The sequence below is a fragment of the Oreochromis aureus genome, linkage group 19, assembly GCF_013358895.1.
Source record: "Oreochromis aureus strain Israel breed Guangdong linkage group 19, ZZ_aureus, whole genome shotgun sequence".
Classification (NCBI taxonomy): domain Eukaryota; kingdom Metazoa; phylum Chordata; class Actinopteri; order Cichliformes; family Cichlidae; genus Oreochromis; species Oreochromis aureus.
The window spans coordinates 12,782,078-12,805,364 of record NC_052960.1 but is presented as its reverse complement, the minus strand read 5'-3'; the positions used below and the strand labels follow the sequence as shown (position 1 = coordinate 12,805,364).

Genomic DNA, 23,287 nt, shown 5'->3' with positions numbered 1-23,287 from the left:
TCAATGTGTGAACGTGCCATCATCATGGAAGCCCAGACAGTAATAATCTCCAGCATCGTCCGCCTGAATATCACTGATGGATAAAGTGTACTGAGAACCAGATCTACTGCCGATGAAACGAGACGGAGTTCCTGAGAAGCGAGTTGATGCCCAGTATATAAGAGGTTTGGGAGGCTGTCCAGGTTTCTGAAGGTACCAGCTTAGATCATTATCAATATTTGTACCCCCTGTGGCACTGATGGTCACATTCCTTCCCAGAGTGACAGACTTGGCTTTATCAGTCTGAGTCAGAAAATTGTTGGCAAATGACTCTGAAATAAAGACAACAGAGCAACATAAAATATACCAGTTACAGTCAGAGTAACTTGGACAAAAAAACAACAAAGTCTCTCACCTTGACTCAGAAAACTGAATATGACAACCAGAGTTGTTGGAAACATCATCATGATGCAGTTTTCAGTTTGAGTGAATGAACAGTTCAGACTCTCAGTGACTCTCAGAATTTAAACTCTGAGGAGCAGTGAGGCATAAGAAGTTATGCAAAACACATTTATGGAGACAAACACACATCTTCTACAGCAGCAGCAGCACCCTGAGGCTAAGAAGAAGAAGAAGAAGAGGTATATTTCTGTTTTTCTGTTTTAGTTTTTCTGTGAAGCACTTTGTGATTTTTGTCTTGAAAGGTGCTATACAAATAAAATTTTACTTTACTGTACTTACTCCTGCAATCCCACTCCCTATGTTTCAGCCAGTATCCATAGTGGAGGTTGGTAAAGTCACAGACCGCATCCAGCTGACACACAGATTTAAAGTTTAAATTGACTGTAAATGTGGAAATACAATTTTTAGATTTTTTTTTAAGTTTTATGTTCTTTATCCTATTTATGACCTCCTCCTCATAGTGTCATTCACACGGTTATATATATTATAGCTGTCTAGGGTTTAGCTCTCTGACACTGAATCTATCTGAGGAATCTGACTGAAATCTTTGACATTCAGGCTGTTAGACTGAAAAAATGAATTTTCAAACAGATGCACTTTAAAGGAATTTACAATACGTCTGTCTTAAGTAGCAAAAAGAAAGTGAAACAAACAGATGGGAAAACTTAACTTTTCCTGTACACATTTTGTTTTCATCACAGAAGTAAATGTAACAACACATTTGGTGTAAATTATCACAGTATACTCTAATTTCTCACTTCAATCTCTCTGACCACAGTATCATTACACAGTTAATGTGCTGATCAATGTGAGTTTTAATATTTGAAATGAAGCTAAAACTTTGTGCATGAGAAAACACACCTGTAAAGTATTGACAACAACTTGTAGTTGGTTTAATGTGGTTTAATATATTGGCTGTATGATTTATAGTTGTACCACAGTGTAGCTCAAGATTGTGTAGCACAAATCCCTGAATAAGGAAGGGTGCGTCAGGAAGGGTATCCAATGTTAAAATGTGTGCCGTATCCAGCCCTCATCCAGGCGTGAGCTGCATTGGTTTTTGGGCATTGTGGGCTTCTGTAAAAACTTTTCTGCTGTCGCTGATCGACTTAGAGATCCTACACCTATTAGTCTAGTTTTCTAGAACTTGTTAATGGGAGTAGACTGAATCCGATGGCCCATTGCACGGTTGGTTCATGGTCATCTTTCTGTTACAGTCTGTCCTTTGTGAATAACTATGTTACAATTATTAAAAGGCTATTAAATGGCAGCAGTTTTAAATGCTGGGTTCCTTTAAGCCAAACATTTAGAGGCTGTAGCAAATATATAAATTTGAGTTAAAACTACAAAGCTGTGTAGTTTTGTTTAGATATATTGTGTTTGTGGTTGATGATTCATGTTGTGTTTAGTGAACCAGATATTCTCCAACACTCTGCAGCTGCAGCCTTCAGCCAGACTGAAGGAGGTTTTTGTACAACTATAAACTACTGTGTGAATGTGCCATCACTATGGAGGCCCAGACAGTAATAATCTCCAGCATCTTCAGCTTGAATATCACTAATGGATAAAGTGTATTGAGAACCAGATCTACTGCCACTGAAACGAGACGGAGTTCCTGAGAAGCGAGTTGATGCATCATATATAAGAAGTTTGGGAGGCTGTCCAGGTTTCAGAAGGTACCAACTGAGATCAGCACCAATATCTGAACTCCCTGTGGCGCTGATGGTCACAGTCCCTTTAAGACTGACAGACTTCGCTTTATCTGTTTGAGTCAGAAAATTGTTGGCAAACGACTCTGAAATGAAAAATAAAGTGATTTCAGTCTTGAAAAATGAAAAACAGAAAATTGATCTTTTTACATCAGAGAAACATGAACAGCACAGACAGAATTAAAAAATAAAACAAAAATAAAAATCTCTCACCCTGACACAGAAAACCGAACATAATAATCAGAGTTATTGGAGAAATCATCCTGATGCAGTTTTCAGTGTGAGTGAACAAACAGTTCAGACTCTCAGTAGCAGAAGAATTTAAACTCTGAGGAGCAGTGAGGCATAAAAATCATGCAAAACACATTTAAGGAGGTAAACACACATCTGTTCATGTGAAGCAGAAAAGGTAGAGTTGGCACAGCAGTTTTTATCACCTGCTCACAATCACTGAGCTTTAGTTGGGAAAAAAATGTTGGTCTTCACAATATCATATCACTTTTGTTTTTTTCCCCATGGCCTGAAAAAGCAGGAACATGGTGTCCCCAAGAACAGTTGACTTGGATTTAGTGGTGACCTGCAATGTTTAATCTTTGTGCATTACTTGGGTTTTTAAGTCGCCTTTTTTTTTATAATAGTGTTCAAGACATTTATGGGTTATATGGAAGCCTAATAATGTGCTTTTGATGCATTGAGTTATTTGGGGCAGTTTGTTTCTATAACATCTTCACAATACTAATAAATAGGTCAACTGCTCTAAACTGAAGATTTAATCTATTTGGTGTCTGCATGTTTGATTTCTGAATGATTGATTTTTCAATTCTTAATTGGCCCTGTTATTAGCTGCAGATCATCGGTGTATTTCTGCAGTAGGGTTAACTCCAAGGGGTGTATTTGATTGTTTTTCACATTTTGGAAAAATATATGTATCTTGTGTTTTCTTTATTCAGAAGCTGAAGGCCTAAAGTGTGTGTGTGTGTGGGGGGGGGGGACTGGGGGACTTTTTGGTGGGATCTTCCATGTGCTGTGATTACTTATGTACCCTTGGTTTGACCTGCATGTGTGTGTGTGTGTGTGTGTGTGTGTGTGTGTGTGTGTGTGTGTGCACATATGAATTGGTGATTCTCTGGACTCGTCTTCATTTGGAATTAAATTGGTTCTTCTATTTAAAGTCTGTTTCATATAGCTGTCAGTAACTAGTTTGTTTTACACTCTGGATGACATGTCTGTTTCAAGTGTAATGGACCTAAGTGCCATCATGGTAATTGGCATGGTTTTGAACTAGATATTCTCTGGATGAAATCAAATTATTTCAACTGAAATCTTTCTGGATTAATTCCACAAATATTAAAAAAAAAAATTCATATTCAGATATGAATCTGAATGCCTTGTGCATTCAACAGTATGAACATAATAAGTTGGGATAGGATAGGTGTCCGGTACTAATCCTGACATTAATACACCAATCCAGCACCTATGAGGGTGGTGAAGAGTCAAGTTGGTTGTGGTTTCTGCTATAAACCTTCTCAGTTCTCTGGAGGATCAGCTGACGTTGCAAAGCCTCCTCTCTATGGAAATGATTTCTCTGCTCTCAACACACTGAAAACAATGTGATAAGGAATACTTTTTAGAACTAAATGAATTATTATAACATGATTATGATCCTAACAAATTACTGGAAAATACATCAAAACTTTTAGCATCTGAATTAAAATGGCAGATTGGTTGGTAAGTGTATATTTTACTTTTTAGATCAATAAAAATGATGAAAACGACCTTAAATTGTTTTTAAAAAAAAAGCCATTTGAACACAAGCACTTTTATGATAAATATTTTCTAAACTGTGAAGTTTACTGGGGAGAAAAAAGATCATTTTCAGTGGTTGGATGCTTGATCAGAGTGTGGGAGGTTTTTGTACGGCCACTTAATGAGTTTGTATCACTGTGGAGGACTTTTGGTGGAGGAACCAAATTCATCATTCACTGTAAGTATCTAAATCTCCTCATTACTACAAAATATTATACAATTACTATTTGAAATATGTCCTGAGAATGTATATAAACAAGATTTTATTCTGGGTGTTTTACATAATGTGTGTATTTGATTGGGTTTGGTCATTGTTAGAGTGAATTGGTAAATGTTTGTCATTTTTATGCTTGCCAACTCTGATGAAAGGGATTCCACTGTCCTTCCACCCCCAGATTCTCGGGGTTCTGGGTAGGGGGCTGTAATGTTTTATTGCAGATACATCCTATCTGGAGGATCTACTTCTTTTGATGTAAGCTTCCTGCGTTTACGACCCTTTGGTCAGCAGGAGGTCTACCCCACACACACACACACACACACACACACACACACACACACACACACACACACACACACACACACACACACACCTACATTTACTATATATAGAAGTTCACACATAAACATACAATGCCTTAGAACCATGGGGGCGTTGCTTTGCTGTGTTTTGTGTGAACTGTCTCTCAATAAAAGCCAGCGAGAGGAGGCCATCATCGGGGTCATTGTCGTGCTGGACACAGATGAGAGGCCTCCCTTGCGCAAGTAATCGATCGAACACTGTTGCCTTGTTTTTCTTTCATGGGAATAAGTCCTGGATACAGCGGGGTCCGAGTTAAGACCCAACAGTCATAGCGGCTGATACTGAAAACTTGGTATCGGTAGAGTTTAAATGTATAATACAGCATCATGACTGAATGTTTATATAGTACTGAAAATGTAAATAATGTTTTGAGTTGATCAATTTTAATTAAAGTTTTGTATTTATCTGTGAATTAACATTTTTTCCCACAAATTCTGAGACTGAAAATATAGCACAAGGAATTTTAGTTATTTATACAAACAGTGAGCAGATTAAAAACATTCTTGTATTAAAGATTTTTATTTATTTGCAGATTAATGGTTTCATCGCTAAGTGTATAGTTTATTAGTCTGATGTAGTAAAAAGGAAGTGAAACAAACAGATGAAAAAGTCCAGCTCTGTTTGTTTTCCATCAAGAATATAACTGTAACAACAAGACATTTACTCTAAATTATTGTAACTTTTACACAGATTCTAATTGAATGTGAAAACACAATTTTATTAAAGTGTTATGTTCTCCTATTTATTACTTCCTCTCCTCAGTCTGATCACAGTGTGATGCACAATGCTGTTAATCTCTGTCATGTATCATAACTGTGTAATACTCAGCTGTCTGTCGCTGAAAATATGATATGAGGAATTTCACTGAAATGTTTGACACCAGGTTGGATATAACATTTTATGCTGTTGACTAAATGAATTAGTTTTCATACAGATGCACTTTAATGGTTGAGTTTACAGTTCATTAGTCTGATGTGATGAAAAGGAAGTGAAACAAACAGATGACAAACAATAACGTGTCCTGAATACACTTAAATTTTATCATCAAGAAAACAAATACAGCAGCACATTCACTAATTAGATATACTTTGTTAAAGCCTAATATCCTCCAATTTCTTAGTTTCTCTGAGAAATTTCTCTTCATCATACAGTTAATCCACAGGCCTGTTAATCTCTGTCATGTATCATAACTCTCTCGTGTCAGCTATCTGTCCTGCAGTAGAAGTTAATCTACTCCTTGTATGCCTCCGATCTTCCCTCCAGCTGGCCCCATGGTCAGACCCTCAGTCTCTCTGCTTCAACCCTCCTCTGAGAAGCTCTCTGGAGGCCCAGTCACACTGGCCTGCCTGCTGACCGGCTACTCTCCTCAGGGAGCTGAAGTGAGATGGGAAGTAGATGGCACAGAGGTGACAGAGGGGGTCCTGAACAGCTTAGAAGAAGAGAAGAGTAGTCGCTACAGCAGCAGCAGCACCCTGATGCTGAGCCAAGAGAACTGGATGAACACAGAGGTGTTCTCCTGCAGGGTGAACCATCATGACCACTGGCAGGCCAAGTCCTTCCGCAAGAACTGGTGTGAGGGCTAGAGGGGCTGCTGAAGTCCAGGACAGGAGCTTAGTGTGGGGAAGCAGGAGATACATCCCTGCTGCTCTGATCAATATGAGTTTGAAAGTTTGCACATGAAATTATTATTATAACAACAACTTAGATAGCGACATGTGTAGCAGCTGGATGTGAGTGTGCCTAATACCTGCCAATTCATATTTTTCTCAATAAAACTTGCAGTGATCCATATTATTAAATATTTTTCTCTTATTTTAAAATGTAGTAGCTCTAATATTCGAGCGTACTGTACTATAAATTAACCTGCTTGCCTGTCACATGAAAAATTAATTCATGTATCTCCAAATCTTACTCTTACTGAAAAATGTAAAACTTGAGTTTTGTTCAGCAAATTAATTCTTCAGTTTAAATTAAAACTACCAAGAGATCCAGACAATTAGAAATACCTAATTACTCTGAATGTTTATGTTGCATTATAACATTTTTAAGAAAGTTTCAGTCACAATCAGCAGCTTAATTAATGAGTAATTAAATCTAGGTTCTCACTTTAGAAGTAAATTGAGTGTAATCAGAGTACATTTTTTTGAAATTGCAGCTCATTTCAAATTCAGAGTTTCAGCCAGACCGATATATATATATAACACAAACTACAATGACACGGAAGTAGTTTGAAGATGAGATTACATTTTTTTTCCTAAGGCAAAGGCTGCTTAGCAAGCGTCATTTGAGTAACTAGAAATGCAAAGCATATTATTAATGTTTTATTTCATTTTTCAGTCAGTTTTTCAATGAGATATTTGATAGTTTGCAGTGCTGTGTTTCATTTCACACTGATGAATTCTGTTGGACTGCTGTAGGACAGTTTGTGCTAACCTTGGTCACCGCTAGGTTCAGTCCTGCATTACACCAGAGACATAATAAGAGAGAGATATGGAACTGATTTGAAATATAGGCAAACACACATCTGTTGTTGTGAAACAGAACAGGTACATATAACGTGTAAGTTGATCCTTTTCTCATTGAGCTTTATTTAGAAAAAAAAAGCAAATTTTTTTCCATGAAAGCAAGCAGCTTTTTTTTCTATTTTCTCGTGGGAAAGAAAAGCAGGAACATGCCAAAGCATCCTGTGAAAGCTTAATGATCTGAAAAACTAAAACTAAAATAATAAATAAAAAAAATGCTCCCCAAAATATATCTTATATACAGATGTAAATCTGTATTTAGTGCTTGGTGAGGTTACTGTCAGCTCTGTGTTCACTGGTCTGTGTCAGAGTCTCTTTTTTTCCAGCTGCAGTCAGTTCCTGCTGTAACAGCTCAGTGTCTCTGCAGTCTGACTGAGGGAGGTTTTTGTACGACTATAAATCACTGTGTGAACCTGCCACCACTGTGTGCACTCTGACAGTAGTAAACTGCTGCATCTTCAGCCTGAACTCCACTGATGGTCATAGAGAAGTCAGAGCTGCTTCCACTGCCACTAAATCGAGTTGGTGTTCCTGACTGAAGTGTTTTTGCATATTTTATTAGGAGCTTTGGAGTCTGTCCAGATTTATGTTGATACCAATACATAGCATAATCATCATTAACTAATATGTTAATAGCTGGGTTGGTCCTACAGGTCAGAGAGACAGTGGATCCAGGAGTAGATGTTACTACTGGAGGTTGAGTCACAGTCACCTGACCGCTGCATCCTGCAGACAAAAACAAATCATTCATTTATCAGCAGAAATCAATGAGAGAAAAAGCAGCACATCATGTTTGAAATGTTGCTGAGTGAATGAACCTGTAAAACAGCAGCAGGTCAGCGTCCAGATGAGGATGGTGATGAGAGTCATGGTGGCTGTGCTTTCTGCTGTGTTGACTGATAGATGTGAGTCCTGCAGTGTTGAACTCACAGGACTATAAACCTTCTCAGTTCTCTGGAGGATCAGCTGATGATGCAAAACCTCCTCTCTATGGAAATGATGTCTCTGCTCTCAACACACAACAAAACAATGTGAGAAGGAATACTTTTGATATCTAAATGAATTATTATGATATAATTATGATTGTAACAGAATACAGAAAAATAGTCCAGGAAAGATGAGAGCAGTTTTTTAACATCTGGATTAAAATGCCACAGTTGTTGGTAAGTATATATTTTACTTTCTTGGATCAACCAGCAGAAGGAAAATGATGAAAATGATCATAAATTGTTTAATGTATATATATCTATATATATATATATATATACATATGTAGTTACATGTATTTTGTAGCAAATGCTGTTGCCTTGTAAACTGTGAAGTTTACTGGAGAAAAAAGATCATTTTCAAGGGTTGGATGCTTGATCAGAGTGTGGGAGGTTTTTGTACGGCCACTTAATGAGTTTGTATCACTGTGGTGGACTTTTGGTGGAGGAACCAAACTCATCATTCACTGTAAGTATCTAAATCTCCTCATTACTACAAAATATTATATTATTACTATTTTAAATATGTCATCAGAATGTTTTTTAAAAAGATTTTATTCTGGGTGTTTTACATTGATGTGATTGGGTTTGGTGATAGAGGCTGATATTGAAAACTTCAGAAAACTATCAGAAGTTTTTAAATGTATAATACAGTATTATCATATAAGTATACAGTATATCATGTTTATATATCAAGTTTATATAGTAGAAAAATTTGAAATAATATATTGAGTTAATCTGCTTTAAGCAAGGGGTTTTGTTTGCATTTACTTTTTTCACAAAATCTGAGACTGAAAATATAGCAAAAGGAATCTATGATTTTATTTATTTATACAAACAGTCAGCAGGACTTTACAAAGATTTTAATTGAGTGTAAAAACACAATTTAATTAATGTGTTATGTTCTCCTATTTATTACCTCCTCTCCTCAGTCTGATCACAGTATCATGCAATCCACAATGCTGTTAATCTCTGTCATGTATCATAACTGTGTAATGCTTAGGTGTTACTGAAAATATGATATGAGGAATTCCACTGAAATGTTTGACACCATGTTGGATATAAAATTTTATGTTGTTTACTAAATGAATTAGTTTTCATACAGATGCACTTTAACGGTTGACTTTACAGTTCATTAGTCTGATGTGATGAAGAGGAAGTGAAGCAAACAGATGACAAACTTTAACGTTTCCTGTACACATTTCAATTTTATCATCAAGGAAACAAATACAGGAGCACATTCACTAATTATTTATTCTTTGTCAAAGCTTAATATCCTCCAATTTCTTAGTTTCTCTGCTCTGTTTTATCACAATATCATAATACTGTTAATCTCTGTCATGTATCATAACTGTCTCGTGTCAGCTCTCTGTCCTACAGTAGAGGATAATTTGTTCCTTGTGTGTCTGTGATCTTCCCTCCAGCTGGCCCCATGGTCAGACCCTCAGTCTCTCTACTTCAACCCTCCTCTGAGAAGCTCTCTGGAGGCCCAGTCACACTGGCCTGCCTGCTGACCGGCTACTCTCCTCAGGGAGCTGAAGTGAGATGGGAAGTAGATGGCAGAGAGGTGGCAGAGGGGGTCCTGAACAGCTTAGAAGAAGAGAAGAGTAGTCGCTACAGCAGCAGCAGCACCCTGATGCTGAGCCAAGAGAACTGGATGAACGCAGAGGTGTTCTCCTGCAGGGTGAACCATCATGACTACTGGCAGGCCAAGTCCTTCCGCAAGAACCGGTGTGAGGGCTAGAGGGGCTGCTGAAGTCCAGGACAGGAGCTTAGTGTGGGGCAGCAGGAGATACATCCCTGCTGCTCTGATCAATATGAGTTTGAAAGTTTGCCGATGAAATTATTTCATAACAACTTACACAGTGACATGTGTAGCAGCTGGATGTGAGTGTGCCTAATAACTGCCATATTAATGATTCATGTTTTTGCCAATAAAGCTTGCAGTGATTCATATTATTAAGTATTTTTGTCTTATTTTAAAATATAGTTGCTCTATAATTTTAGTGTCGAGTACTATACATTAACCTGTTTGCCTAACACATGAAAAATCAAGACTGGGAGGAGATGAAGATGGCAGGGTTGCATCTGGCCAAACATCTGGGACAAATCAAATATGTGTCGATCTCTTAAAATTAAGGGAATTGCTGAAAGAAGCTTGTGGTCATGTATTTTCTTCTTTTAGCAGGAAGATAATATCTCCAAATTTTACTCTTGCGGAAAAATAAATAACTTGAGTTTGATTCAGTAAATAAATGTTTCGCTTGAAATTAAAACCATGAAGAGATCTAAAAAATAAAAGCTCAAAAATGTCAGTGTAGAATGTATCTTAGTTAGTGTGCTCATAATCAAATACGTAAATCAGCAACTTCTACCCAATTATTCCAAATGTTTTATTTCTCATTATAACAATGTGATTAATACAATTTACTCTACAAAATAATTTTATTTTTATATTACCTCATTATGTACAGTGATGTTGTGAGGTAAATATTGTTATGGAAATTTTAACCTGCAACACACCCAGTGAGCGTTTTGAAAGGGTTCAATAAACACATTGCAATGTGCAGAGAAACATCGCAGCAAGAACATTAGGATCATCTCTGAATCCTGGCCATCGTCCTTGCACCTTTATACACAGAGACAGACAAAACATACCACAAACTCTTACATGTTAGCTCATCTCACATGGGGGCTATACCATCAGCCCCATCTTTAAACCTCCTCCCTCCCAGAGAGAATTATGACATTGTTTTCTGCTTAGCCGTCACCTCCCTAAGACCAGGATGTCTGGAGATCTTCAAGTCTGCAATGAACCCTCTGTGAAGGTGCAATAAAACCTGGGGCCCACTTATGATAACATTCCACATGCATGCATACTGGTGACAGGAGTGATCTTGCTATACTAAAGTGATATGATTAAAATATGTGATTAATACATGAGAAAAGAAATCTGCCACCACAATATCAACTGATTCAGACCCTAAATAGTGCCACTTCCTTATAAATATTCTTAATAACTGAAAAAAAGAAAATATATGCTTTAGTTTGATCACAGTGCGATGCACACAGTTAATCCACAAGCTTGTTAATCTCTGTCATGTATCATAACTGTCTTGTGTCAGCTATCTGTCCTACAGTAGAAGTTTATCTGTTCCTTGTGTGTCTGTGATCTTCCCTCCAGCTGGCCCCATGGTCAGACCCTCAGTCTCTCTGCTTCAACCCTCCTCTGAGAAGCTCTCTGGAGGCCCAGTCACACTGGCCTGCCTGCTGACCGGCTACTCTCCTCAGGGAGCTGAAGTGAGATGGGAAGTAGATGGCACAGAGGTGACAGAGGGAGTCTTGAACAGCTTAGAAGAAGAGAAGAGTAGTCGCTACAGCAGCAGCAGCACCCTGATGCTGAGCCAAGAGAACTGGATGAACACAGAGGTGTTCTCCTGCAGGGTGAACCATCATGACCACTGGCAGGCCAAGTCCTTCCGCAAGAACCGGTGTGAGGGCTAGAGGGGCTGCTGATGCTGAAGTCCAGGAGCTTAGTGTGAGGAAGCAGGAGATACATCCCTGCTGCTCTGATCAATATGAGTTTGAAAGTTTGCACATTAAATTATTATTATAACAACAACTTAGATAGGGACATGTTTAAAATCTGGATGTGAGTGTTCCTAATACCTACCAATTCAAGTTTTTTCACAATAAAGCTTGGAGTGATCCATATTATTAAGTATTTTTGTCTTATTTTAAAAATGTAGTAGCTCTATAATTGGAGCGAACGGTACTAGAAATGAACCTTTTTGCCTATCACATGAAAAATAATACATGTATCTCCAAATCTTACTCTTACTAAAAAATTTAAAACCTGAGTTTTATTCAGCAAATTAATTCTTCAGGTTAAATTAAAACTACCAAGAGATCCAGAAAATTAGAATTATCCAATTTCTCTGAATGTTTTATGTTACATTATAACATTTTTAAGAAAGTTTCAGTCACAACCAATAGCTTAATTAATGAGTAATTAAATCTAGGTTCTCAGTTTAGAAGTAAATTGAGTGTAATCAGGGTACATTTTTTTAAAAAATGCAGCTCATTTCAAATTCAGAGTTTCAGCCAAATCAATATATATATAACACAAACTACTTCTGTGTCATTTGACAAAGAATTAGTGTGAAGATGAGATGAGAATTTCTTTTCTAAGGCAAAGGCTGCTTATCAAGCATCATTTGAGTAACTAGAAATGCAAAGCGTTTATGTAGGGTTCTAATTATATTATAATTATAGGTTCAGTCCTGCATTACACCAGAGACATTATAAGAGAGAGACATGGAACTGATTTGAAATATAGGCAAACACACATCTGTTGTTGTGAAACAGAACAGGTACATATAACGTGTAAGCTGATCCTTTTCTCTTTCAGCTTTATTTAGAAAACAAAACAAAAAAAAAACAAAAATTTTTTTTCCATGACAGTAAGCAGCTTTTTTCTGTTTTCTTGTGGGAAAGAAAAGCAGAAACATGCCAAAGTGTCCTGTGAAAGCTCTTAATGATCTGAAAAACTTTATTTGTTTGTCACATGTGTTGTATAAATAGGATGCTGAAAAACTAAAACTAAAATAATAAATAAAAATGCTGCCCAAAATACATCTTATATACAGATGTAAATCTGTATTTAGTGCTTGGTGAGGTTACTGTCAGCTCTGTGTTCAGTGGTCTGTGTCAGTGTCTCTTCTTTTCCAGCAGCTGCAGTCAGTTCCTGCTGCAACAGCTCAGTGTCTCTGCAGTCTGACTGAGGGAGGTTTTTGTACGACTACAAATCACTGTGTGAACCCCCAACTGCTGTGGAAACTCTGACAGTAGTAAACTGCTGCATCTTCAGCCTGAACTCCACTGATGGTCATAGAGAAGTCAGAGCTGCTTCCACTGCCACTAAATCGAGATGGTGTTCCTGACTGAAGTTTTTTCGCATATCTTATTAGGAGCTTTGTGGTCTGTCCAGATTTCTGTTGATACCAGAATATGAAATCCCCATCAATCTCTGTAAACAGCTTGATTAGTCCTGCAGGTCAGAGTCACAGTGGATCCAGGAGTAAATGTCACTACTGGAGGTTGAGTCACAGTCACCTGACCGCTGCATCCTGCAGACAAAAACAAATCATTCATTTATCAGCAGAAATCAATGAGAGAAAAAGCAGCACATCATGTTTGAAATGTTGCTGAGTGAATGAACCTGTAAAACAGCAGCAGGTCAGCGTCCAGATGAGGATGGTGATGAGAGTCATGGTGGTTGTGCTTTCTGCTGTGTTGACTGACAGATGTGAATCCTGCAGTGTTGAACTCACAGGACTATAAACCTTCTCAGTTCTCTGGAGGATCAGCTGTTGATGCAAAGCCTCCTCTCTATGGAAATGATTTCTCTGCTCTCAACACACAACAAAACAATGTGAGAAGGAATACTTTTGATATCTAATTGAATTATTATGATATAATTATGATTGTAACAGAATACAGACAAATAGTCCAGGAAAGATGAGATCATTTTTTTAACATCTGGATTAAAATGCCACAGTTGTTGGTAAGTATATATTTTACTTTCTTGGATCAACCAGCAGAAGGAAAATGATGAAAATGATCATAAATTGTTTAATATATATATAGTTACATGTATTTGATAGCAAATAATTTTGCCTTGTAAACTGTGAAGTTTACTGGAGAAAAAAGATCATTTTCAAGGGTTAGATGCTTGATCAGAGTGTGGGAGGTTTTTGTACGGCCACTTAATGAGTTTGTATCACTGTGGAGGACTTTTGGTGGAGGAACCAAACTCATCATTCACTGTAAGTATCTAAATCTCTTCATTACTACAAAATATTATACTATTACTATTTTAAATATGTCATCAGAATGTTTTTTTCAAAAAGATTTTATTCTGGGTGTTTTACATTGATGCGATAGGGTTTGGTCATAGAGGCTGATACTGAAAACTTCAGAAAACTATCAGAAGAGTTTAAATGTATAATACAGTAATATCCGCGCATCTGATTCCATTGCATTGTTCAAATCAAGACTAAAAACCCACTTATTCAATCTTGCCTTTCCCTCTAGTTAATACTTCTTGTATGATTTTATACTATGCACTTTTATGCTCATTTAATTTCTTGTTTGCTCTGTACCTGTTGCTTTCCTATGTATCAGTGACAGCTACCTGCTTGCATACTTAGTACTTAGTACTTGCTTTGGTCCTATTTCTATTATCTTCCTTCTATTCCTTATGTTACTTGTTAAGCACCTTGGCATACCCTTGGTTTATAAGTGTGCTTTATAAATAAAGTTTATTATTATTATTATACAGTATATCATGTTTATATATCATATTTATGTAGTAGAGAAGTTTGAAATAATGTATTGATTTAATCTGCTATAAATAAGGTTTTTTTTGCATTTATCTGTGAATAATATTTTTTTCACAAAATCTGAGACTGAAAATTTAGCAAAAGGAATCTATGATTTTATTTATTTATACAAACATTTAGCAGGACTTTACAAAGATTTTAATTGAGCGTAAGAACACAATTTTAATGAAGTGTTATGTTCTGCTATTTATTACCTCCTCTCCTCAGTCTGATCACAGTATCATGCAATCCACAATGCTGTTAAACTCTGTCATGTATCATAACTGTGTAATACTTAGGTGTTGCTGAAAATATGATATGAGGAATTTCACTGAAATGTTTGACACCATGTTGGATATAACATTTTATGCTGTTGACTAAATGAATTAGTTTTCATACAGATGCACTTTAACGGTTGACTTTACAGTTCGTTAGTCTGATGTGATGAAAAGGAAGTGAAACAAACAGATGACAAACTTTAACATTTCCTGTACACATTTCATTTTTATCATCAAGAAAACAAATAAAGGACCACATTCACTAATTTGTTATTCTTTGTCAAAGCCTAATATCCTCCAACTTCTTAGTTTCTCTGCTCTGTTTTATCACAATATCATCATACAGTTAATCCACAGGCCTGTTAATCTCTGTCATGTATCATAACTGTCTCGTGTCAGCTATGTGTCCTGCAGTAGAAGTTAATCTAGTCCTTGTGTGTCTGTGATCTTCCCTCCAGCTGGCCCCATGGTCAGACCCTCAGTCTCTCTGCTCCAACCCTCCTCTGAGAAGCTCTCTGGAGGCCCAGTCACACTGGCCTGCCTGCTGACTGGCTACTCTCCTCAGGGAGCTGAAGTGAGATGGGAAGTAGATGGCACAGAGGTGACAGAGGGGGTCCTGAACAGCTTAGAAGAAGAGAAGAGTAGTCGCTACAGCAGCAGCAGCACCCTGATGCTGAGCCAAGAGAACTGGATGAACGCAGAGGTGTTCTCCTGCAGGGTGAACCATCATGACTACTGGCAGTCCAAGTCCTTCCGCAAGAACCGGTGTGAGGGCTAGAGGGGCTGCTGAAGTCCAGGACAGGAGCTTAGCGTCGGGGAGCAGGAGGTACATCCCTGTTGCTCTGATCAATATGAGGTTGAAAGTTTGCCGATGAAATTATTTCATAACAACTTACACAGTGACATGTGTAGCAGCTGGATGTGAGTGTGCCTAATAACTGCCATATTAATGATTCATGTTTTTGCCAATAAAGCTTGCAGTGATCCATATTGTTAAGTATTTTTGTCTTATTTTAAAATATAGTTGCTCTATAATTTTAGTGTCGAGTACTATACATTAACCTGTTTGCCTAACACATGAAAAATCAAGACTGGGAGGAGATGAAAATGGCCATCTCACAGGGGGGGCTATACCATCAGCCCCATCCTTAAACCCCCTCCCTCACATGGAGAATTATGACCTTGTTTTCTGCTTAGCCGTCACCTCCCTAAGACCAGGATGTCTGGAGATCTTCAAGTCTACAACGAACCCTCTGTGAAGGTGCAATAAAACCTGGGGCCCACTTATGATAACATTCCACATGCATGCATACTGGTGACAGGAGTGATCTTGCTATACTAAAGTGATATGATTAAAATATGTGATTAATACATGAGAAAAGAAATCTGCCACCACAATATCAAATGATACAGATCCTAAATAGTGCCACTTCATTTTAAATATTCTTAATAACTGAAAAGAAGAAAAGATATGCTTTACTTTCCATTACTTGATATCAGTGTGTGCATGCTGGGTCTGAATACACTCCCATACAGTATTAATCTCCTGCATCTGGGGCCTGAACTCAGTTGATTGTCAGAATTCAGGCTCAGATCCACTGCTGCTGAAATGACTCAGAGTATCAGATTCAAATCTGCTGATTTTGTGAAACAGCAGTTTGGGAGGCTGTCCAGGTTTCTGTAGATATCAGCTGAGATCATTTTCAACTCCTTTACTGACTGTACAGCTCAGAGAGACCGTCTGCCCCAAATCAGCAGCCACAGAAAACTGTTTTCTTTCCAAATAAATCTCTCACTGAACTAACACAGCTAATCCCCCAGCATGTTTGTACTCTATTGTTACCTGGGCCAGGTCTGCGGCTCTGAACCGTGGTAAAGAGACCTCTGGCTAAAACGTCAGGTTCCGTGTCGGGCTCGTAGCCGTTAATTAGCTTTACTGTCTCGGTAAACTTTGCTAGCGAGAGACAGAGAGAGGCGCTGAAGAGCTGCTCCAACGGAACTTTCTGGTTTCGGAGGCGGCGAACACAGTGTACAGTCGAGTCTTAACAGCCTATTTACAACTGGGCTCGTTTTTTGCTGCAGTGGTTATTATTGTAATTATATGCTTTCATCTTCTATTTCTCGTCGGTAACAACTAGAACTTCTCGAATCTCCTTTTTCTCCCTCCCTCGCGCTCACTAACGCGCGCGCACACACAACGGGAGGGGCTTTCCCACACATTCAAGCACGGACTACAATCCCCATCGGGCTATGTTCTAAACGGCTATGCTTGTAACACTCTGCTAATATTGTCTTCATGTTAAATATTTTTTTGAATAATATATATATTTTTTTATATTTAAACGTCACGTCAATATGGACCGCAAGTAAAGGTGACGCAAGCTGCGAGTTTGAGACCCCTGCCACACCTTAATGCAAGGTGCATTTCCCCAGAAACACACGTCAGTCGACGCAGCTAGCAAACATTGTGGTTGGCCTCTTAAGCACAGTCCATTTTCTGCTATTTCCCCCGCAGAGTCTTTAAATTCATCACCAAGCGGATAACAAATTATTCCTCATTTCGGGCCAGTTGTTTGCACCAACTGTAATCTCCAACTAGCCAAGTATATCAAACTCCCGTCAACTCATTAGTTAGCTAGAAGGCCTACATTTAGCAAAGCATAAACTATACGATACAGGAATAAACTTACTCATACCATAAGCATTTATTTATACGAATATCTGCCAAATAAAAACTGGTGATTATATAGCGAAAACTCTGCCTAACAGCCAAAAAGCGCGTCAATACAAATAAAATTAAACAAATTATCCTTACTTCAAGATTACTCAGCAAATTCTTCGATGTGGCAGACACGAGATGACCATTATTAGGACAATTTTCAACAAAAAGCACATAAAATTAAGTCTTTTAAGATATACATTTTAAAATGTCAAATACATATTTGATATTTACCTGAGAAAGGTGCAAAATTGTCTCCAAATCCCTGGGCATGAAGATGGATGCCTTGATTGTAAATTTTCCCGCTTCTTGTCGATTCTTGTTCCCAGAATGCAATGCGTAATTAAAGAAATACGGAAAAAAACCTGTGAAAAATCAAAACGGAAATTTCCTTCATAGAAAAACGGTAGATTGTACAGTATTTTTACGGATTTTTTTTACAGTGTGTACAGGTCCTTCAGGGAGGGAAGAGGATGTCCAATGATTTTTTGGGCCATATTGATGACCCTCTGAAGTGCCTTTCTGTGTGCTGTGGTGCAGCTGGAGAACCAAACACCAATGCAATATGTCAGCACACTTTCAATGGAGACGGTCAGCAGCTCCTTCTTCAGGTCCATTTTTCTGAGGATTCTCAGAAAGTGGAGACGCTGTTGGGCCTTCTTTAAAACCGCAGAGATGTTAGAGCTCCATTGGAGGTCTGTGTCTATGTGCACACCCAGAAACTTGAAACTGGAGACCCTTTCCACACACTCCCCGTTGATGCTGACAGGCTGCAGCTCAGACTTCCTCCTTCTGAAATCAACTACCAGTTCTTTTGTCTTGGTGGTATTGAGGTCCAGGTTGTTATCTACACACCAATCTGACAGCCTCTGAACTTCAGCTCTGTACGCCGTCTCATCTCCCCCAGAGATGAGCCCCACCACGGTGGTATCATCTCCAAACTTGAAGACTGCATTGTCTGGGTGGGTACTAACACAGTCATGTGTGTACAGAGTGTACAGTAGGGGACTCAGCACACAGCCTTGTGGAGAGCCGGTGTTAAGGCTGAGGGCTGAGGAAAGATGAGGCCCCACTCTAACTCTCTGAACACCGTCTGAGAGAAAGTCTCTGATCCAGCGGCAGGTGGTAGAAGGAAGTCCAATTTCCAGCAGTTTAACTATTAGTCTGTCCGGGAGTATCGTATTGAAAGCAGAGCTAAAGTCAACAAAGAGCAGCCTGGCGTAACGGCCCTGCACTTCCAGGTGAGAGATGGTGGTGTGGAGCGTTGTAGCAATGGCATCTTCAGTTGATCTGTTAGCTCTGTATGCGAACTGGAGCAGTTCGAGGTTGGATGGCAAGCAGGACATGATGTGGGGTCGGACCAGTTTCTCGAAGCACTTCATTATAACAGGTGTTAGAGCAACTGGTCGGTAGTTGTTGAGGCTGCTAATGTTAGTACGCTTTGGCAGTGGGACAATTGTGGCTGACTTTAGGCACGGTGGGATGCAGGACTGGGACTGTGAAGTGTTGAAGATCTTAGTGAAGAAGCCAGCCAGCTGGTCTGCACACTCTTTAAGGACCCTTGCGGTTACCCCATCTGGTACGGCAGCCTTCCTGGGGTTCACTGCGCCTCACCTGATCTTCCTGCACTATGAGGCTTGGGCTGCTGCTGTCCGATGTTTTTGATGCTGCTGCCTCTGGTACCTTCACCTCAAAGCGTGCGAAGAAGTGGTTCAGCTCCTCCGCAAGCGCTGCGTTACCCTCAGTCATCGTGGTATTGCAAGGTTTGTAGTTGGTTAAGTGCTGAACTCCCTGCCATACCTGTCGTGAGTTGTTGTTGCTGAAGTGGTCTTCGATCCTTCTCTTGTACACTGCATAATGCATAATGCACATTTTAGTTCTCTTCTCTATACTGTAACTCACTTTCATGTACATAGTCCTCTCCATCCAAGTCTTTAGTTAGTCCAGAAGACCACATCTTTTCTTGCCTCCCTTAGTGGGCTTCCAGCAAATTGTAGAATTGATCGTAAAATGTTATTAATCAAATTTAAAGCCTTTCATTGTCAGGCCCCTGTTTATGCACCACCACTGCTTGTGGTGGTGTTTGTGTGTGTGTGGGGTCAGAGTGTGACCCCATAAAGACTTCCCTAAAGCTGCTGGTCTGGAAGTCCAGCAGTTCATCTAAACAAAAGGCACTTAGACTTAAACAGATACACGTGTGTTTGCTATACCATATATCAGTAAGAGCAGATATAACCTCTCACCTGACCTTAAGTTGTGTGTGCATGCCAGAGTGCTCTGGGAGGCACACAGAGTCTCCACAGACTACTAAGGATCAAACCTCTACCAACATGACATTGATTATAAAACTCTAAGCATATATGAGTAGATATTTCTAAACATAAATGACAATCCACTATATAAACCTGACACTACCAGCTTGTTATTGCAGTCAGTCTCTCCAATCATCTGATCCTTTTCTGTTTTAAGTCTTTTGGGGCTGTAACAAATACATATTTCTGCATTTTCTGCTTGCTTAAGTTATCCTGATCATTTAACTTTTTATTTTTGGCCTTTGTTGTCACTTTGTTGTCACTTTGTTGTCACCACCAAATATGTATTAATGTGTGGTATATCATGATATGAAAACTTATTTCATATAACTTTATTTTATGTAAAATATAACACACCTTATAACTTTGTGATTTAAAGTGTACTGTACAAACAAAATGATTTTTATATTAACTTATTATACACAGCAAATTAGAAGTAATACAAAATGTAGTGAGATAAGCATGATATGCTACAAATTCTAAACAGTGTCACATCATCTTCTTAATAATGTGACCTATTAGTGAAAAGTGGACTCAGTGAACCAGTGACGCATGTCAGAGTCTGTATCAGAAGCTCACAGTTCCAACACTGCAAGCAGTAACTGAGGAAGGTTTTTGTACGACTCTGTATTACTGTGTGAACACTGGGCCAGAGTACACTCTCATACAGTAGTAATTTCCTGCATCTGCAGCCTGAACTCCATTGATTGTCAGAGTGAACTCAGGCTCAGATCCAATGCTGCTGAAATGACTCAGAGTATCAGATCCACGGCTGCTGATTTGGTAAAACAGCAGTTTGGGAGGCTGTCCAGGTTTCTGTAGATACCAGCTGAGATCATCATCAACTCCTTTATTGGCTGTACAGCTCAGAGAGACCGTCTGTCCCAAAGCAGCAGCCTTAAATACAGGAGACTGAGTCACAGATGAACTGGCATCTGATCCTGGAAATTAAAATATGTTACTTTGTTAAAATGACAGTGTGATGTCAAATACTGTGTAACAGAGAACATAGAACCACGTCACTCCTCACCCTGAAGTCTGAGCATGATTGTGACCAGCAGTGGAGTCAGCAACATCATTATCATTATGATAAATCTCACTGTCAGTCACTCTGCACAGATGTTTCCCGCTGATTCTTCTTAAACTGGTTTAGGATCAGTGAAGCATATCAAGCATTCAAAACACAGCCTGCAAACAAATATCTGTGTGTGTGTGTGTGTGTGTGTGTGTGTGTGTGTGTGTGTGTGTGTGTGTGTGTGTGTGTGTGTGTTTCTGTTCGTAAGGGGAGAAAAAGTATTTGAGATGCAAAGTGAAACCATCCCTCTGTGCTCACAGGTTTATTACAGTATCACACTCTATAGAATCTTTTACAATTTATTTTATTATTATTCTTTCAGTTCCAAACGGTCGTTGATGTTTTCTGATAAATTCTTATTTGGCTTTATAAAACTTTCCATGTTGCTGAAATGAACGGTCTGATGATTTTTCTTATGAACTGAAGAGGAAAGTGACTTTCTTTGTTTTCTTTTTGTCACAGTTCAACATAATAGTGAAACTGAAGAGATTTTGCACAGCTCCAAGCCACTGTGTGAATGTGCCATCATTGTAACAGCCCAGACAGTAATAATCTGCTGCATTTTCCGTATTATCATTTTCAGCCTGATATTCAGGCTGAAAATGATGATACTGAAAATGAGATGGAGTTCCTGAGAAGCAATTTAATGCCAAGTATGTACAAAGTTTTGTGGTTGGAGTTTTGGAGGGTGTCCAGGTTTCTGAAGGTACCAACTGAGATCATTATCAATATCTGAACTCCCTGCTGAGCTGATGGTGAGAGTCCCTTCAAGAAATAATATTATTTCAGTCTTTAGGAAAGAATAGCAGAGAATACATCAGTTAAAAGCACAGAACATGGACAGCAACTTGTCTTTTTGCATCCTTAATGTTTTTTTAATGACTTACAGCAACATAAACAATAATCTAAATATTCATGAATTTTAAATCTTTCAGTGGTTGAATGCTGTGACTCTTGAGTGAAAGGTTGTTAAGCTTTTTACCCATTTCTAGTGTTCATTATGAGTTAAATTTGCAGGCTCCTCATTTCTCTCTGCTCTCACCTCCAGTAGGGCCTGTGGTCCCCCAAATGTGTGAGAGAGGATCCTGATTAGTTTGAAGGAGAAGAGCAACAGTAACACACTGAGGCTAAGCTGGTAGAGCTGGTTGAATATTGAATATTGAATATCAATATAAGTTTCAAAGTTTTTAGAAGGAAAGAAAAACTTTGTGTGTGACAGAACAACACTGCCAGCACCCCAGTACAGGGTGTCTGAATCGGCTCGCAGTCTAACTAAATCTTTAATTGTATGACTCTTACCCAGGAAGTAATATAAAGCTTAAATGGAGCGATGGGTGAGGGAATAAGCCCATTACTACTGCCCTGAAGTCCTCCAAATATCTACCCTGATTCCTCTGACAGCTGGAAAACCTGAGTAGCCTTGCAGGCCCGGTATCCATACTCAAAGCTGCACTTTCATTTAAAGATGAGCAGAAATACATTAGAGACATTTTATACTTTCAAATCTCCTCTTCTACAAAACCACTTAAATAAAAAAAACAAAACACAAAAATGGAAATGGAAAATGGAATTTTCATTTCAGCATTCTGGCTAAACTTTTTCTTTAAAAATATTTATTTAAAAGTTTTGGAGAGAGGTGGACAAGCCTCTGATCCATTTTCAGTGTTTATTCTAAATTAAACTAACAGGGTCCTCATTTGTCTTTGCTCTAAACTCCAGCAGGCCTCTGTGCTCCCCCAGTGATGACAAATGGTTTACCTGAAGCCCAGGACAGGAGTTCAGTATAAAACAAGCAGCCTGCTACTTCCGTAAATAGTAAAGTTTGAGGGAACAGTAATAACAACAACTTCTTGGAGAGTAATATGAAGGTTGTGCATTCAGTAAGGAAGAGATGTCATCACTTATCTGCCTGCTTTCCTGGGGGTTCAAACTTTTCTGTTCTCCACATGACTCCCACTTTTCCACACATTCAATGAGTGATACGTAGCTCAGGTGGTGGATATGGATGTTTTTAATTGGAATTATGATTATTACTGCAAATAAAGCATTTATATTACCAGCATTATTATCTTTAGTTTTTGAGATGAATTAGTAGAAATCAAATGATTCCCGTAGATTTAAAAGCTTGACAATGATCAAGAAATACATGTGTTTTATATTTATAATAAAGGTGACAACATACAGTGGGAAAAAATTGAAAAGCAGGGTTTTTTGTTGTTTTTTCGTCACGATCAAGAAGGTTAATGGGAATATAAATGTAAACATTTGTAATTCATCTGTTTATAGAAACATCAAAACTTTTGATGTGAGTTTAATCAAGTAATATAAACAGAAAGTGACTTGGTCACAGCAGATATTTTAGAAATCATTATTTCAAAAGGCCCCCTTAAACAACAGCAACAACTTTCAATTTGGTATTTAGTGCTTGGCGAGGTTACTGTCAGCTCTGTGTTCAGTGGTCTGTGTCAGAGTCTCT

General features: G+C 38.5%; 1 pseudogene and 5 gene segments (V, D, J or C); 4 read left to right on the top strand and 2 right to left on the bottom strand.

The window, feature by feature from the left end:
- LOC116320982 lies at nt 1-443 on the bottom strand. The segment is given in 2 exon segments: nt 1-311; nt 395-443. Coding segments are annotated over 2 exon segments (360 nt in total).
- A 3,655-nt stretch (nt 444-4,098) lies between these two features.
- On the top strand, nt 4,099-6,131 carry LOC116320983. The segment is given in 2 exon segments: nt 4,099-4,134; nt 5,800-6,131. A coding segment is annotated over 1 exon segment (312 nt).
- Nucleotides 6,132-8,310: 2,179 nt separating this feature from the next.
- On the top strand, nt 8,311-10,007 carry LOC120434874. The segment is given in 2 exon segments: nt 8,311-8,513; nt 9,469-10,007. A coding segment is annotated over 1 exon segment (312 nt).
- Nucleotides 10,008-10,732: 725 nt separating this feature from the next.
- LOC116315992 lies at nt 10,733-11,761 on the top strand. The segment is given in 2 exon segments: nt 10,733-10,866; nt 11,170-11,761. Coding segments are annotated over 2 exon segments (513 nt in total).
- Nucleotides 11,762-11,904: 143 nt separating this feature from the next.
- On the bottom strand, nt 11,905-17,975 carry LOC116316106 (annotated as a pseudogene).
- LOC116316003 lies at nt 13,639-15,702 on the top strand. The segment is given in 2 exon segments: nt 13,639-13,872; nt 15,164-15,702. A coding segment is annotated over 1 exon segment (312 nt).
- Nucleotides 17,976-23,287: the final 5,312 nt, after the last annotated feature.